Genomic DNA, 13524 nt, shown 5'->3' with positions numbered 1-13524 from the left:
TAAAAAAAATCTATAATTTTGACCCATACAATGTATTTTGGGCTATTGCCACAAATATAGCCGTGCTACTCGTGACTGGTTTTGTGATCCAGTGTCACAAAGATGTAAAATTCAGCACTGTATTTTACAGTTGCAGTGATACTGCAGTGACAGAAGGGGGCGATAAAGGACCATTGCATGCATTAACCTACAAGTTATACGGTATACAGAGTAAGTCAAAGAGAAAAATCAGTCATGGCAATTTATATACATATTTGTAAATGCACAAAAGCAGACCAGTACAAATCATACGCACATGAAAATCACTGGAATAACTAATTTATGAAAGAAACCCCAAGAGGTCCAGAGAGGTAATCCATCCGTTTCGATCTGTTTAAACATCAGTCAGATGCATGACATATATTGTGGGTTTCATGAGTTTATAGCAGTTGCAAATGGAGAAGTATCCACAGTAGAAGAAGCCCTTAAAATGTCTTTTAAATTGAGAAATTCATCAGTCCTAATACTTCAGGTCCAGTTACTTCTTCCTAGATACAAGCGTCCATCCATCATCCTGTTCCTCATGACTGGTGTCCTGTGGAAGCTCCTCCACTGCTGCGCTGTCGACTGACGGGCCCTCTGCGCCTCCGTCACAATCCATCGCCTGAGAGAACACAGCCGTGAGCGGATTACACTCTTAAAGGGACGTTTGGATGTAGTATGCAAGTCAAAATGTTCTCACACAGATTATTTATTCATCTACACACATACATAAATATACAATACCAGTCAAAAGTTGGGAAACATTACTATTTTTTATGTTTTTGAAAGATGTCTTATGCTCATCAAGCCTGTATTTATTTGATCAACCCAAAAAAAAAAAAAAGTACTATTGTGAAATATTACAATTTAAACTGTTTTTAATTTTAATATACTTACAAAATGTTGCTTTGCATCACAAAAAGAAATGATATTTTAATCAACCATTACTCCAGTATTCAGTCACGTGATCCTTCAGAAATGCTGATTTATTATCAATGTTGGAAACAGTTGTGCTGCTGCTTAATATATTTTTTATAACCTATGATACTTTTTTAAGGATTAATTGATGAATACAAAGTTAAAAAGAACAGCATTTATTCAAAATAGAAATCTTTAATTAAAATTCAGCTTTGCATAACAAAAATAAATATTTTAAATTGTAATAATATTTCACAATATTACTGTTTTTTTCTGTATTTTTGATCAAATGCAGTCTTGAAGAGCAGAAGACTTTTTTTTTAACAGAAAAAAATAGTACTCTCTCATATATATACTGTACCTCTTCATCTTCACACTCCTTATCCTCATCATCGTCAGGTGTTTTGGCAGGTGTGGCCTTCGCCCTGCCGGCGCTCTTCTTCAGAATCAGCTGGTTGATCTGCTCTCTGACGTCCGTCAGTTTGCCCTGCTGACACTGCTGGAACATCACACACACCTTCTGTGCCACCTGAGCAAGAGTAAGACCGGAAGAGTTTCACAAACACACATTTACCATCTGTAAGCAGATGTGATCCAGGTCTATTCAAAGAGCAAGCAAACCTGAGGCAAGCTGCCATCGTCCACCATCGTGTCGAACTCATTGTTCATGAGGTGTGAGATGAAATCCTCCACTTCGTCCTGCAGAAGCTCATCTGTGAGGAAACACACACACACACACACACACATCAGAACATATCCTACAGTGTTAGTGGGAATCATTCGACGGTTCTGACCGTTGTCGTTGAAATACTGCTGCAGCGCGTCCACCATCCACTCCGCTTTCTGCTGACTGTAAGCTCCACCGAAGCCATTATCGACCGCGATCTGGGAGAAAACACTGAGCTCGTTAAATCCGTTACATCTATAACGTTAAATCAGAAGTTGCTGCAGCCGCTGCCAGGAGGAAGATCAAATCGAGTTGAGCATAATCACAATTCCTGTACATCTAGACTAAATATCGCGACAAGAAGACGTGACTTAAAGCAAGGGTACTGCATATATGTTTATTGTATTATCAATTCTTGTTTATACTTTGGAGCGCTAACATGCTAACCTGTTAGCAGTCAGATTTATGAATATTAAAGTGAAAATTGCCTAATAATATGACAATATTCAACGAATATTATATTTTTCGGAATGTAACGTTATGAATGTACTAACTTGCAGCACCGGCCACGTTTCCAAAACAGCCCGAACTGCCTCACTGAACAATTCACGTGTGGAAGATGTGAGCGGCGCCATCTTGAAAATCAGCAGACCTGAAGAGTCGATCACAGACTTCAGAGGCGGGCGGTGAATAAGGCAAAATAATCAATCACAGAAACTGCTTTACTAGTAACTTGATGTTTAGTGAAAGTAGCCTTTATGCGTTTAAAAACCCTTGCTATAACTGTAAAAGTGACATTAAATTTTTTGACATACAAAGATATATATATATACACACATATTTGATATATATAGTCATTACATTTTTAGACAAGCAAAAAAGCATTGTATAGCAGAAGACACAAATAACAGGACCTGGTACAAATATTATTCAGAAATGTACATACCTTTATTGAATTGTATATCTTTGATACAATAAATGAACAGAATAATAACATTTTTAAAGATGAGTCTGGGAATACTGGGGTTATAATGTGGTTTTTATTATAACAGTAATTCTCTGCAGTAAAACTGGCTCAGTAAGAAACACAAAGCAGGGTGTCAGCATTATAACATTCCTCGGAAAAATTAAACACCAACCCATGCAAGGCTTCGGATAACTTTGGCATTGACCAATAGCAAAAGCTGAAAAGCAGTCAACAAATCAAGCTGCTGTATAATACATGTCGAGGCGCATATATTAACTACTCAGAAATCTTGAAAGGAGAAAGACCTGCGGTGATTTATGCAGTGAAATTCTCATTTTAAATATGTGGCTGCTAAGAACATCACAAAAATATTGTCAATGCACAATGGAAAGACTTTATATATGGATTTTAAATAAGTTCTTGTGTCACTTTTCAGGTTCATCCGGGCGGTCAACTGTGGTCACTGTGTGAGCCATGTATGTAATCATAAATATACCATTTCCTTAAGGATAACACTTAAAACATAAGTGTGAGGAAGGGTTTGTATTTTTTAAATTTGGTCATATTTCATAGTGGTATCAGTTTGGTGCCATTTCTCTTGGTTATTTGATTTATCGACTGCATTCACAATGCAAACAAACTTTTCATTCCAAAATTAATCACTTTTCATATCTGTATTTTTATTTTTTTTACTGAATCTGAAAGGCACATTTTAAAGTTGCTCCAAAACCAAGTTTGTTTATACCTTTTGGATTTGCATATACATTTTATATTGGTGCCTGAACACATAAAAACTCGTGCATATACTAGTCAATATTAAGCCATCTTTATTTGTGAAAAATTAATGTGTCCAACTATGGGTTGCTTGTTGGGTTTTCAGGTGATTTTTAAATAAACCCACAAGCTGACAAAGGACTTGTTCGAGCGAGTGACCTGATGTGTCACTAATGGTCATTAATGTGGTCAATATTATAAGCTTTTTCAAAAGGTACTGTTGTGGCTGATCTGATAATGTGTGGATTTCTTCTAAGTATATATTGGGATTTTTTTCCAAAAATGGATATACAAACAATGTATGAATTAGTGCCGTCAAATCGATTACCGGTAACCACAATTAACAAAGGTTTGCACACACAAACTTTTATGCTAGATGCAATTAATCGTGGTTAATCGATTTGACAGCACTAATATAAATATTACATTTAATTAAATAAAAAGTAAAACAAAATTGAAGTTAGGGACATAGATTATATTGCCAGCAAAAATGATTCACATTTGTTCTGCTCAACCTGAATGTTTTATGGCTTGTTTGTGCCAATGTTCTCCATCCACGTCTTGCTTTATAATTGACAGAATTAGTTGCAAATGAGCATTCATACAAGCAACATGAAGAAACAGTCAGTCATTGTTGTGTAGTGTAATTATTGATAAAGGTTTTCATGTCAACATACTTCACGTGTGAAAAGATTTGACTATTGCAATACAAAACTCAGATTAAAAAGAATAGAGGGAAGAAGAGGAGTTTTCAACAATGCATCAAACACTTGTTATTCGTGGTTAACATCTCTAGACTCAAACGAGTGACCACTCATATATGCACACTTATTTACTTGCTGTCAATCAGAAAATAAACTATGGCTATCTGAGAGGATTTCCTGCATTAGATATCCTTGAGATGTGAAATGTGCATTAACAGTGAGTATTGCTTAATGTGTTTGTTTAAACTGCTTTTAACATATGTATCTAACAGCAGACCTCATTGCTCCCTTCATGCCTTCACACACGGACAAACGCCAACTGGAGAAGAGCAGTAAAATGGCTAAAAATCCACACACTTTGGGCTCTTTTAGTGTATACAATTGCAAAATAAAAAAGCTAAAGCAAATAATACTGTACTGATCAATTATCAAGTTTTGTTTAGCATAAAATGCCCGTTCAAAAAGGTTGAGTTGTACAAAAGAAACATACTGAAAACCGTATGAAGTCCATGTTGGCTCAAAGTGTCTCCATGTATAAAAGCATTTCACCGGCAATCATATCAAAACCTCCCTGACTCCATTCCTCATACAGTGGCCAATAAAACAGCCTTGAGTGTTTGCATGACAATTTCTCATTGTTTTGTTTTTTGTATATTTAACATGCAATGCTTACCGAAAATCAGTATCAAATTCTTTTCAAATCAAGAGGGTTTTGGTATTTAAAAAAAACAAAACAAGTTATTGCGTAAAATTATCAATTATTGCGCAGTAATGAACAGTTAGCTTCCTCTCAACCACATTTATCCACTGAAGCCCTTTCACCGTAATCCATCCGCATTCCAGATGAAAGCTTTATGAGCCGTTGTCATCCTTATGAACTAACAAACATCTACAACCACATGAGTCTCCTATGGTAGTAACGTCTGGTTACTACATATTATAAAAAAAAAAAAAAAAAAAAAGAGAAAGATAACATCATAAACAACGTCATCAATGATAAGTATAACAAAAATGATATTTTTCTTTGCTTTAAAAATTATACATTATTAGGATCTTCTCATTGCACTCTCCATACCTCTGATCGTCCAAAAAAAAAAAAAAAAAAAAAAAAAAAAACATTCTCAGGCTATTTACAAAGTACCACAGTCTTCAACTTTACAACACTGCCATGCAAGTCTGCATTCCCCTCACACACACACATATGCAGCACAGGTATTCACAGGTCATCTCCAGCAGGAGGAAGGGAAGTCACAATCTATCACCAGACCAAACTTTTTGGGATTGCTTGAATTAATTGTAAAAAAATTATATATTTTACTATCACTAATATCAAGTCTAGAACACCTCTGCATTCAGCTCTAATGGGGTGAATCTTGCACACACAAAAATCCAGTCTCATTTCACACTAAAATAGAGAAAATAAAATAAGACATCATATTTTGCATAAAAACAATCAAGCTTCTTATTTAGGAACTTTCTTGTCTTTTCCATGGTGACATTATTTTTTAGACTTTTAATATTATTATTTTCCACTCTAATTACTGTAATGCGCCTGAAAGTGTTAGTCATTCTCTTAATACAGTAAATAATGCTGTATCACAGTAAAAAGTTGCTGTGAAATGATGTACATCAGCAAAGACGGTATAACAAATACTACCATATATATATATATAGATATATGCTTTTAAAAAAATACAATATATTAAATGCGCTGTATAAAAAGGTTGTAATTTATTCAGATACAGTTTAAATTATATTCTTACATTAAAGGAATACAAATTAGGGGATTCATTGGTAATGAAAATAAATGTCACAATCCAAAACAAAACAATATGAATGGTCCTAAAAATAGGCTGTGTTTTCTTTAAGCAAAATAAAATGTATTATTTCTCTCTTTTTATTTTGGTGTAAAATATCACCTGGACTTTCCCCCCTCATAGATTCACCCAATAATCACATTTGTGGGACTGCATAAAATCGCAGACATTGTGCAGAGAGGCCCTGATTCGTACATGCCAGGGGACGGTAGCGTTGTAAATTTGCGGTGTGTTACGCGACACCAATGCGCTCTGAAACCTGCGGAGTATGAACAACCGGGGCGAGATGCGGAACATTATCCACCGCACTCAGCTGTTCTGCAGAGTGACAGAAACCTGAGCCGACCGGTTCTCCGCATGCGCCCGGGCATCCCATTATGAGTTCTCATCACCCTGACTGAACCGACGGAGAATTGAGCTCGGGTTTCAACTCGAGTGACAGCCCAAAGAGCTGCGGTAATGGAAGAGTTATCAACAAGGCCTGAACTAGGCATCTGGAGGAAATGCGTCGAGACTATGCGAGGCTTTCCTGAATGCAACACACACATAAGTTGCTTTGCACAAACTATTTGTCCTTGACACAGTGTAGCTGATCGAGGGTTCACTTGAACATGATGATGGGAGTGGAAGCTCATTACAAAGTCAAACCAAGAGGGAAAGAAAAACGGCATGTGGGTCTTTGGTGAAACCATATTCTAGATTATCAAACTGTATTGCATGGCAAAAAAAAAAAAATGTAAACAACAACTTAAAAGTGAAATGATTATGCAAACAAAAGCAAAAGTTGACAATGTCATCAATGTTCTGATGAATACAAAAACGAATGCATCAATTAAGGTCGACGATGATGATGATTGGAGAACCATTGTGTCGGCATAGTACTAAATGTTCATCTTTGGATGGGAGGGCTGATGACGCTAATGAAGAGGACTATTATTCTGGAAGACTAGAGAAACTTGGCTTCTTCTTGACAGCATTCATGACACGGTCCTTCATAAACTGGCCTTCCTTTTACATTACAATTGAGAAGTATTGAAAATAAAACAGGTTGATTTGTTTCAGTCAGAGGATGAAGTCTATGCACCCAAGCAGGTCATCCAATAACATTCTGCGTCTGATTGGTAGATTACAGCGGCTGGATTGACGCAACCACGTCCAGAAGGTACAGCAAACAGGAAGAACATGTTTGTAATGTGTACAGGGAAGGGGGGAGTGCATCATCATTTGAAACAAAGAAAACAAAGTACACAAACCAACATCCTCAGCCTTTCCATGTAAACAACTACAGTGACCCCTTCTAAACACATAATGCCACAGGACTAGCGAATGACTCGGACGGAGAAATGAACAACAGATATCCCTTCATCTTCACGTCAGGACACGTCTCCTCTCTGTATATCGTCCGCCGTCGCCCCACGTGCCCTCAGAAGAGCAGACTCTGCCGTTGAGATATGCTGTTGACTGGAGAAAAAGAAGAGGAGGAGGACGTTTAGGCTACATACACAGCGTTCAGTGGCTAAATGGTGCATGCAACATTGAGCAGGAGAAAACCGAATGCACTCGTGAGGACCGTCAGAGGGTATAAAGGATAACAAGAGGGACGGAGAGAGAAAAGCAGCGCTCGCTTCATTTAGAGAACTGGGCATGAGAGTAGGACGAGTAGGCTTACCAAACCCAAACACATGTCAACGTGCACCCAAACACACAGCCACCCACACATGCTCAGTTTAAAGCTCTAGAGAAGCCTGGGCTGTTTTCTTGTTTGGTGAGGATTCGGAAAGAGGGGTTTTCACACAGCAAGCTCCTCACCTCCGTTTCTACATTATGCTTTCTCTGTCAAGGTGATATACATTCAAACTCATGTCCAATGCACTCATTTTGTGATATAAATCCGTTTAAATCATTATTAGGAGCATCTACTTAATTTCAAGCAGTGCATGAGTCCATGACATCTTCAAGCCTACCTAGGTCTATGTACTCTGTTCAGCGAGAAAATGTATTTTTTTAAATATATGAGGAGTGATAGAGATGTTATGTAATTCCTGTGGGGTACAACTGGACAGAACAGATGTACAGATGAACAGGAAACTCAAGGGAAGAAATGCGGTTTTGGTGTTTGTGTCCTCCTGCCTTGAGAGGAAGGCGACAAATATGTACCTAAGGTATGCCGGAACCTTAGACATCTTTGCAAAAGCTCTGGAGCGCAGTGAAGCAAGAAAAAAAAAAAAACACATCAAAGCACATACAAATAGGCAGGGGGAGAGAAAAGACAGAAAGACCGTGGGAAAAACAGAGCAGAAAACAGAGTTAGCACTGAATGAGCCGCATAACACACGGAGCTTAACAAGAACTTACTCCTGAGGATGTATAAAGCATCGCTGTCAACATAAATGTGCCTTAATGAGTCTACACGAGAAATAAACGTAGAAATGTTGATGAAGAATAAAGAAAAAGGATGGATGTTAAGAACAAAGAGATATCAAGATCCATTTTGGGCCATCACAAGTATAACGGTATATGTGATTGGATCACCTGACGTGAATCTCAATACTAGTTATAAACGGTCCAAAATGAGGCAGTCAGAGATGAAGGATACAGTAACGATTGGGGGGGGGGGGGTATAAAGAGAGAGAGAAAGAGAGGGAGAGAGAGTAAACCAGCATCTCTCACTAGAGCAGGATGAGGAGAAAACTATTAGGATAGAGAAGATGAGCAATGCGAGAAGTATTAGAGAGCACAGAAAATGAGCGGTGTCATGATGAGCATCAGAGTTCATCTCTCATATGATGGATATGAATAAATTCAGGAGGATTATGACTGGGATAATGGTAAAGGATTAGTGCGGTCACCAAAGTCATATAAATGATAGGTCCTGCCTCAGAAGAACCGTGTGATGAATATTACACACTATATAGCAAGAACTGGTTGTTCTTATCCGATTGGCTGGCTTTATGCAATTTCCGGAATCAAGGTGCACGGGTTTACACTACTAGCCAAACATTTTTACACATTAAAAGTTAAGGGATTATTATTTCTTAGAACTCATCTTTGATCATCACAATAACAACTTGCTTTTGCAGTAGCGGGCAATGTAGCCAATCACAGACATGTTTGTTGATCTCTTGTACGCATTGGCCAATCGGGGTGTTTAATTTAGTCAGAACCCACTCACAGCTCAATTTTTTTTTTTCAGTACACTCTCATTAACAAAAGTAAGACACGATGTAAATGAGATTAATTAAGCAGTGTAGACAACTTTATGGATTATAATGCAACTTTGTGAGTTCACACACTGAGATGAGTGACTGCTTTTTAGTGATTATAAAGGGAGATTTTGTGATTTCTAGGCTATAAAAGAATTTAAGAAAAAAAAAGTCGACATACCGGTAATTGATTTGACTAGACTTTGGCTAGACTACGTTATCAAACCGCTAATAATGTGTTGCTAATGTTACACAAACCATGTTCCCGTTCTGAATCTTAAGAGTCGGACAGCTGTCTTATAAAAATCAGCATCCTTAAAAATCATGAGACAAAGCCCCGCCCCGCACGTAGACAGAATTAGTTACATATTTGGTAGAAAACATGCAGTTTCAAACCTCGTTTTTTAGACCGTTTAAAGTACACTGCAGTTTTAAGCAGAAAATACTCAGAAAAGGTGTTGACAGATTAATTTGCCCATGGTTTGTTTTAAAGCAGATTAAAAACAGATCTTCTGCTGTTTACACTATTTTGTAGACTGTTGATAACCAACGAGTTTCAGTTCTCAGTGACTTCAATGTACTTTTGTTTATACAATGGAAGTCAATGTGAACCGAAACGGTTTAGTTACCAACATTCTTCAAAATATCTTCTTTCGTGAAAAAGACAGAGTTTACAGTTTTTGGGTGAATTATCACTTTAACGATTTCCATTATTCGATTCTTAGATTCAGATTAGTGGTGCAGGAAACAGTCAGAATATTTATTTGGCATAAGAATGCAGATCCATCACCAAATTCATTCATTAAATATTGGTTTTTGATTCCCGACCCAATTGTCTGATTTCAGATCTGTTCACTTCAGAAAACATAGTTGGTCACTTTACAGCCCTTTCCTGTCTTCCTGTATGATGATGCAAGTTGAACGTCGGCCAGATTTTAGACGATACAAATTCTGACAGCTTGACGGTAACTGACAGTTTGTGAGTAATGCCAGTTGACGTGCTGCCGTACACAAAGGGGTCACAAACACACAGTACACTGATGGATCAAGCTCAAAACTATCATCATGATTCATCACTCATCGGCCAGCGGTGATCTGTGGATTTACCTGATTCTGACAGAGAGTTCGTCCTCATTCCTGGCTCCTTCTCCAGCTGAATTTCTTGAAGTGCAAATATTGATGTAGCTGAGAGTGAGAAATTCAACAGTTAAATTTGATACGCTGAACTGAAACAAGTGCTGAGATACAGCGTTAAGGGTCAGAGTAAGCTTATTTCCACATACACTCACTTGATTCAGTGCAAATACAGAACAGCTCATACCGGCTCGGTGGAATTAAAAACGTCTTTTGAACTAAAGTGTGTGTATGTGTGAGACTTCTGTCTGACACTTTAATATTTCTATCTGTCAGCGTGAGGTGTGTGATCGCGCATGCATCTGTTATCTGGCACCATAATAAATCTCCTCTGTGGTAGGAGATGCACGTGTGTGTGTGTGTGTGTGTGTGTGTGTGTGTGTGTGTGTGTGTGTGTGTGTGTGTGTGTGTGTGTGTGTGTGTGTGTGTGTGTGTGTGTGTGTGTGTGTGTGTGTGTGTACACGTGAACTCACTGTCTGGCAGTGTGATAGTTCTCTCTCCCAGGCAGTGGAAGTACGGGTGTCTCATGGCTTCCTCTGCTGCGATCCGTTTCTTGCCTTCAAACTGAAACACAGTCCAGTGTTAGTAACTAATAACATTTCACAAAATTAAGTTTTTACTTCATTTTTGATAATAAATGCAGCCTTGGTGAGTATAAGAGAAATCTTTCAAAAACATTCCACAGTGTCAAACTTTTGAACAGTAGTGTATAAGGCAAGCTACCAAAATACACTTCTTTTTTTAGAAGTCAACCTAATGTCAGACAAAAACTTCAGAATTATGTTAGGCATTTAGTTTAAACTTAATTATTTCATCTTTTAAATGTGGTTACCTTCTTTTCTTTTAACTTAATGTGTTGTATTAAGATATTTTAAAGAATATTGTGTGTTAAATTATTGCATGTTAAAATGTATATTTACATAAATGTATATATTTTTAGGATTTGTTTATTAGTATGTTACTGTAGTGTTGTCTTAGTGTTTATATATATTTTTTTAAACTAAGAATTTTTCTTTATAAAAAAAGAAAAAAATTAGATTTTATTCATCAGGAATTGATTTAATTATTAGTAGTGGGCGTTCTATATAAAAATGGCGTGAGACCTGAACTTGTTTGCACAGCAGTGATCTGCACCTAAATCATAATTTTTGAGGAGGCTTTTCTGACTGGGAAAGGGAGTTGACCCTCAAGAACATCTCAATACATCCCAATACTTTTCAAATCTATTCATATTTCAGGCAATCTTTAGTACACTAACGTTAACCAGCATTGAATTATGCACTGAATATTGGCAAGACTTAGGTGTCTTACAACAGTAGCCTAAAACAACGAGTTAAAAGCTATTTGATGATAATATGAAATAGACGATGAAAAGTTGTTTCAAGCAGATCAAATAACTGTTATAATGAAAAACAACGTGTTTTTTGGGGGGATATAACATGCTGAAGAATCATGCACAATAAAAATGTACTGAAGTTAATTTTGATTGTAATGTTGACATTTGTCAAGCAAACAAGAGATGCATTCGTTTTTAGTAGAGAATGTACGTTCAGATAGCTAAACTCTGTCAAGAGAACAGCCATATAATAAAAGTGTCATTATTAAAAATACTTTATCTTATACGTAACCAGCTTAATGAGGATATCCTACTGTAAAGCAAGGCATTCGTAGCTGTGATTTCTAGAAACATGCAAACACTGTGGTTCAAACAAGCATTCTGACCAAACTAACATAGCAACATTGGCTCATCTAATGGGGCGAGTTTGAGGTGGGATCATCTTCATCTTCTATACATTTCTATTTTAATAAATGCAAATCACCTGCAGCAGTTTCGACAGAAGATCAACTCCATCATTGTCCAATCTGCAAGAGAGTAATTGCAACTTCAATAAATGACCTCCGACAGAGTGTCATTTGTTTTTACAACAGGAGCGTTTCAGGCATCAGGCCCAGAGGACAGCTGTTGTTACCGTGGAGTGTGGTTGTGGAGACAGTCAGGACGGTATCGGGGGTAGTTATAGGAGATGAATTCCTCATTAGAGGTTATTCCGGGCCAGGTCTCCTCTGTGGGCGTACCTGTGAAAAGACGCAGGAGGATTTATAAATAACACCGTGACACACACAGAAACAAACTGTCAGATCTAGAGCCAGAAAGAGCAGAGTGAGAGAGTGGGAGAGAGAGCAGTACCGAGCAGTTTGAAGATAAAGTGCAGCTCCTCCTCCACCGTGGAGCCCGGGAACAAGGGTCGACCTGTAGACATCTCGTAGAAGATACAGCCAACACCCCTTCAAAGAGAGACATTAAAACTCAATTTAAGTTCACCTTTACAGAAGCTACGACATAAGAGTGTGCGCTGATTTTACCACAGTAAAACAGAGAGCCTCATTAACAGTGTTTCCTGCACTGCTATTTCAATTACAGCACCATGGTAAAATAAATCATTTTAAGTTTCCAAAGTGTGCCTGAACTGATTTAGAGGTAGAAGGAAAAAGTATATATATTTTAGTGTTATTTTAGTATAATTTATATGTTATAGTATTTATTAATGAAATGAAAATCTAAAAAATAAAAGCTAATTCAATTTAAATTTAGTCTAAGTTTGAGTAATTCTGTTATGTGCTTCTGTCATTTTTAGCTTTATCTATTTAGCTTTATTTATTTCAGTTCTACTTTCAGTAATTTTAGTACTTGAACTTATTTCAGTTAGGCCACATTTACACTGCAGGTCTTCCGATTTGTTGACTATGTATGTATCCATTTTTTTTCTTCTTTTAAAAGCAACCCATATTTTATCTGCATTTGCACTATAAATTTGGCGAAACAACCCATGGTAGAAATACTGACCCTGAAAAGCTTAAGCCGAAAAGCGAGTAAAAACGGCACGATTTAAGATGGACTGAAACAAAAAGATATCAAGCTTTTGCTATACGCACCATCTTTAAAGGTCAGCAAAACATTGTTCTCTTAAGGTGGAGGGGGAAAAAAAGGGGAGGGCCCTTGTTGCAACCTGGGCGAATGTAGCAATGACTTGTTTACAATAACAACAATGTTTACAATAACAACATTGAACCAAACTGTCTTTGCGCATGAAACTGTAGTCTGATGCATGAACATTGCTCTTATGAGCGGTTTCTTTCTATGAATCACATAAAAAGACTACAAAGGTAATGTCTGAATCATTCAAATCATTGACTCAATCCATCAGAGCCGGTTACTGAAATAACACCAGACTGAACCACAAATAATCACTCCTCAATAGTCGAGAACTTTTACCATGTTAGGGACCATTCACATCTAACATGATAAAAAAAAAAGTTA

The 13524-nt window shown here is 37.2% G+C and overlaps 2 protein-coding genes across 3 annotated transcripts in view; both read right to left on the bottom strand.

Annotated features, from left to right (window-relative positions):
• Window positions 1-11: 11 nt before the first annotated feature.
• Window positions 12-2336, bottom strand: tsr2 (TSR2 ribosome maturation factor). Its single transcript, XM_079637780.1, has 5 exons — window positions 2161-2336; window positions 1734-1824; window positions 1561-1652; window positions 1301-1468; window positions 12-643 (listed from the first exon to the last, which is right to left on the bottom strand). Exons 1-5 carry the CDS (start codon window positions 2239-2241, stop codon window positions 518-520), a joined length of 558 nt encoding a protein of 185 aa, XP_079493906.1. The 5' UTR covers window positions 2242-2336; the 3' UTR covers window positions 12-517.
• Window positions 2337-3807: 1471 nt separating this feature from the next.
• cdk16 (cyclin dependent kinase 16) overlaps window positions 3808-13524 on the bottom strand; it is a 29175-nt gene continuing 19458 nt past the window's right edge. Inside the window, exons 12-17 of one of the 2 annotated variants that reach the window (XM_079637776.1) lie at window positions 12394-12491; window positions 12176-12281; window positions 12026-12068; window positions 10679-10769; window positions 10179-10256; window positions 3808-7329 (exon numbers count right to left, since the gene is read on the bottom strand). In XM_079637776.1, coding sequence (XP_079493902.1) covers window positions 7292-7329; window positions 10179-10256; window positions 10679-10769; window positions 12026-12068; window positions 12176-12281; window positions 12394-12491 — 454 coding nt within the window. In that variant the 3' untranslated portion in view covers window positions 3808-7291. The remainder of the gene's footprint in view (window positions 7330-10178; window positions 10257-10678; window positions 10770-12025; window positions 12069-12175; window positions 12282-12393; window positions 12492-13524) is intronic. The other variant, XM_079637777.1, reaches the window with a different exon arrangement.

This window comes from Phoxinus phoxinus, assembly GCF_949152265.1.
Source record: "Phoxinus phoxinus genome assembly, chromosome: 15".
NCBI lineage: Eukaryota > Metazoa > Chordata > Actinopteri > Cypriniformes > Leuciscidae > Phoxinus > Phoxinus phoxinus.
The sequence above is the reverse complement of the archived record's forward strand: the minus strand, read 5'-3'. Positions and strand labels throughout refer to the sequence as shown.